Source organism: Hesperophylax consimilis, chromosome 1 (genome assembly GCF_061612785.1).
Source record: "Hesperophylax consimilis isolate HC1 chromosome 1, BYU_Hcon_1.0, whole genome shotgun sequence".
Classification (NCBI taxonomy): Eukaryota; Metazoa; Arthropoda; class Insecta; order Trichoptera; family Limnephilidae; genus Hesperophylax; species Hesperophylax consimilis.
Genome location: NC_142836.1, coordinates 33,364,300 through 33,368,171, shown reverse-complemented (window position 1 = coordinate 33,368,171; position 3,872 = coordinate 33,364,300). Strand labels below are relative to the sequence as shown.

General features: G+C 29.5%; 1 protein-coding gene across 2 annotated transcripts; it reads left to right on the top strand.

Moving 5' to 3' along the window:
* Positions 1-542: 542 nt before the first annotated feature.
* On the top strand, positions 543-3,370 carry LOC149426680 (uncharacterized). 2 transcript variants are annotated; one of them, XM_089637952.1, is made up of 4 exons: positions 543-1,057; positions 1,557-1,718; positions 2,277-2,372; positions 3,028-3,370. In XM_089637952.1, exons 1-4 carry the CDS (start codon positions 895-897, stop codon positions 3,132-3,134), a joined length of 528 nt encoding a protein of 175 aa, XP_089494078.1. In that variant the 5' UTR covers positions 543-894; the 3' UTR covers positions 3,135-3,370. The 2 variants fall into 2 exon arrangements, with proteins under 2 accessions (XP_089494078.1, XP_089494086.1); XM_089637960.1 differs by lacking the exon at positions 543-1,057 and having other exon boundaries at positions 1,430-1,718.
* Positions 3,371-3,872: the final 502 nt, after the last annotated feature.

Sequence of the window (3,872 nt, the reverse complement as noted above, 5' to 3'; positions counted from 1 at the left end):
TCTTGTGCCTGATAAGGGAGCCACGATTCTTACTTCAGTGATTCATAATTATAAAAAATATAAGAAGATTGTGATATTTTTGGTTGTCACAATTGTGACTTTGATTTGATTAGATTATGTAGGTATGGTTATAAGAAATATGTTTTTTTCATTTTTATTTGTTTTTATCAAACAGTTCATGTTTAGAATTTTTGGATATATATATATATATATATATATATATATATATATATATATATATATATATATATATATATATATATATATATATATATATATAGGTTTATGATACGGCACTTTGTACATCTTAGCGTCTGCAAATAACCGGAACTATTGGATCATTTCGACTTACTTGATCATTGAGCACTTACTTGATCATCGACAAATTGAGATTTAAATGCCATTTTAATCGTCTCGGCGAGACGAGATCAGTGGCATTTTCAACTCAATTTGATGTGACAAGTGCGATTTTCGTGAGCATTAGATATGCTCCTATATGCGATTTTATCTCAGATATTCAACCTGACTTTGTTAATTATTTCTATCGTATGTTAAACTAACTTCATTGATCTCAAAAAGCGACGTTGCCATCGTTATTTGTGTCAAACGCAGGTGTACAAATAATTTTCTAAAGTAATTAAATGTTTTAACAATTGTATGCAAAAATAGCCTCTAAAGTAATATTATTTAGAGCTTATTATCGTACGACATTGCGTATTGGTCTAAACAATATTCGAAAGGAACTATAAGGCTCAAGAATTGTATGCAAAATTAACCTCTAAAGTTATATTATTTAAAGCCCATTATTGAATGATGTTGTTTGCTAGCACAAGGCTGGTTTGTTTGTATTGGTCCATTTGAAGCTAGCTTCAGGTTAGTTTTCTGAAACACTTAATGACTTGTAACTGGCTAACAGATAATATTAAATATTACCGTTATTCAATGTTCGTATATCACGAATCAGTTGACAGGTTGATTTGTTTTTGCGTTTTATTAGCTTTATTACGAAGGAGATTTAATAAAATCTTTCAGCTTTGCGAAATGGATTTTAAATACGGTAAGCTATTACATATTTCTAAATAGGTAATAACCTTAATTGTAAAATATAGAATTAATATAATAAATATAATATTAACAATTTTAATCTATGCTTATCAAATGAGTACAGAATAATTACCGTATTTTATTATATAGGTCATGATTTTTTTCTTTCTTTTTTGAGAACCCAAGCAGTAAAATTATTTTGAATAATAGATATATATTATGTATTAACAAAATTCAAAAAAGCTAACCTAACAACTTGTGGTAAAAATGTCAAATCAAACTAAAGCCATATTCCTATACTAAAATATGCATTTAAAAGCATGTTTTGTTTTCAAACAGTTGTTTCTTAAAATAATTAAGTTAAAACGAAGTTTTACACGTCGGATAATCACCCATTAATTTGTTCATATTCAAATTAAACAAATTCCTTTGTGGAAATAAAATTTGCAAAAACAGAAAACTGCAGGTACATATATGTATGTTTCAATGTGTTTGTTCTTGATATTTTATAGATGTTCCAAGAACCAGTGATTTACGTACATCAATAAACAGTACTGACGACATGATCTCGTCTTCACCCTTTTCGCTAATTTCCAAAGGACAAAGTTTAATCATCAGCAATATGCAGAGCATACTGGGCGAAGAAATTAACCATGAAACTTCCTCAGATTCAGGTAATATTCACTGATAATAATCTGAAATATTACAGAGCTACCTTAGCTTATAGTAAATTGTTATAGGTAATATCAGAAATGCTGCTAATTAAATATTCCGTTGCAAATGCTTAATTAGTCTGTTGTTTTGTCATTATATTAGGTTAGGTTTCATATTTGTGCACATGACTTACTTACTACATTGAGATATTATTATTGGATAAATATATAATATATTTTTTATTTTTTATATATTCAATAATATTGTTATTGGGTTTATAAAAACAGTTTATTTTTAAACAAGTTCTGCTGTGTAATTATTATTACGCGTGACAGCTGTTTCGCCCTCTGAAGGCATTATCAGTTTGATAATGCCTTCGACAGTTTGATAATGCCTTCAGAGGGCGAAACAGCTGTCACGCGTAATAATAATTACACAGCAGAACTTGTTTAAAAATAAACTGTTTTTATAAACCCAATAACAATATTATTGAATATATAAAAAATAAAAAATAAAATGGAGTTCTACAAATTAAACTTAATAACAATAAATATATAATATATTATGCTTTATTTTAGAAACCAAAACTGAAGTAATGTTAGAAAGGAGTCCGCCGACGTCCGAAGATGATTCACTATACAAACCGAACAACGTTACTTCTTCGATAGAATCAGGTATCTACAGAAAACATGTTTAATACTCTTGAAACAATCAATACGTAACATATAATTTGATTATTATATGGTCAGAGGTGCGGCCCAGAAAGCCGAAGGTCCGGTGCGAGTCCCAGATGTGACCGTATCTTTTCTGTTTCAGATTTTAGATTGAGTGATGCTAATATTGTCTTCATTTAATTAAATAATTTAATTTAATTATAATTATTTTAAAAGCAATAATTATTCGCCTGAAACACTCATCCACATTGAAAAATCTCCTGATAAAAGATACTTTATTTATTTATTTAAACGCCCATAGGGCTTTTACAGATAATAATGTACATCTTTATTTATTTATATATTTTTTTAATTATACAGATCTTATATCTTATATGATAAATATATGTTATACAAAATAATATAAGAAAATATCCGAGTTAACAAAATATAGGTACAAATAATTGAGATTTACATAACGCCAACGGGACTCGAACCCGTGTCCCCTCGATTTCCGGTCGACAGCTCTGACCACTGAGCTATGGCGGCTTATCGCTTATCCGCGAAATAATTCAATATATACTAGTGTTTCATTCAACAATGACTACTTTCTTATAATTTGAGGTTTTACTAATTAAGTTTAAAGAAAGCTAAATAATGTATTGTTACTTTTTAGATATGAAAATTTCCAACGCCGATGATGAGCAACATCATTTAGAGAAGCTGGAGGCAATCGAAGTGTCATCGACTACAACTCGAAGCACTATTTCTACTAGTAAATGAGCACGAGTGCATGACCGTAAAAACTCATGTCCATATTGTACTAAACTGGTAACGAACATACCTTCAATTTCAACCTTTGATTTAGCGTTTGACCCTGTGCATTTTGATGTTTTTATTAAAGCCGTACAAATAAATAGTGGTTACGATGAAATTACAGGTTCTGTAAAAATTCCTAGCATGCCTCAACGACTTTGTACAATCTTTTATAGCCGTACAAAGTCGTTGAGACATGCTAGGAATTTTTACAGAACCTGTAATTTCATCGTAACCACTATTTATTTGTACGGCTTTAATAAAAACATCAAAATGCACAGGGTCAAACGCTAAATCAAAGGTTGAAATTGAAGGTTTCTGTTCTTTAATAACTATATACACCTTGGCTAAATCCCTCATCTTCGATGTTATATGTGTATTCAAATGGTGTTCCGTGTGATTACTTAATAATAAAGACCCATATGAACATATTAATGGGTCAGACATTGCTATTTTTGCAATATTATCATTTTTAAATACATGAAATATTTGAGTTTCTTAGAGATTCTGAAATTTCAGAATTGTCTGGGCATAATAATATAGAAGATGATTTTAGTACTCTAACACGATTATGTGGATTTTTCTCAGGTAACGTACTTTTTGTACATTTTAAAGATAATTACCTCTGTTTCTAAAGGATGAGTTGAATTTGCATTTTCTGGCTGTTCTGAAGGATGAGTTGAATTTGCATTTATTGTAGTGTCT

What these genes read in the sequence shown, in the direction of transcription:
- LOC149426680 (XM_089637952.1), top strand. Translation starts at nt 895, where the DNA reads ATGACTTGTAACTGGCTAACAGATAATATTAAATATTACCGTTATTCA. An exon ending in CGAAATGGATTTTAAATACG is followed by an intron (nt 1,058 to 1,556) that starts GTAAGCTATTAC and finishes GATATTTTATAG; the next exon opens with ATGTTCCAAGAACCAGTGAT. An exon ending in TACTTCTTCGATAGAATCAG is followed by an intron (nt 2,373 to 3,027) that starts GTATCTACAGAA and finishes GTTACTTTTTAG; the next exon opens with ATATGAAAATTTCCAACGCC.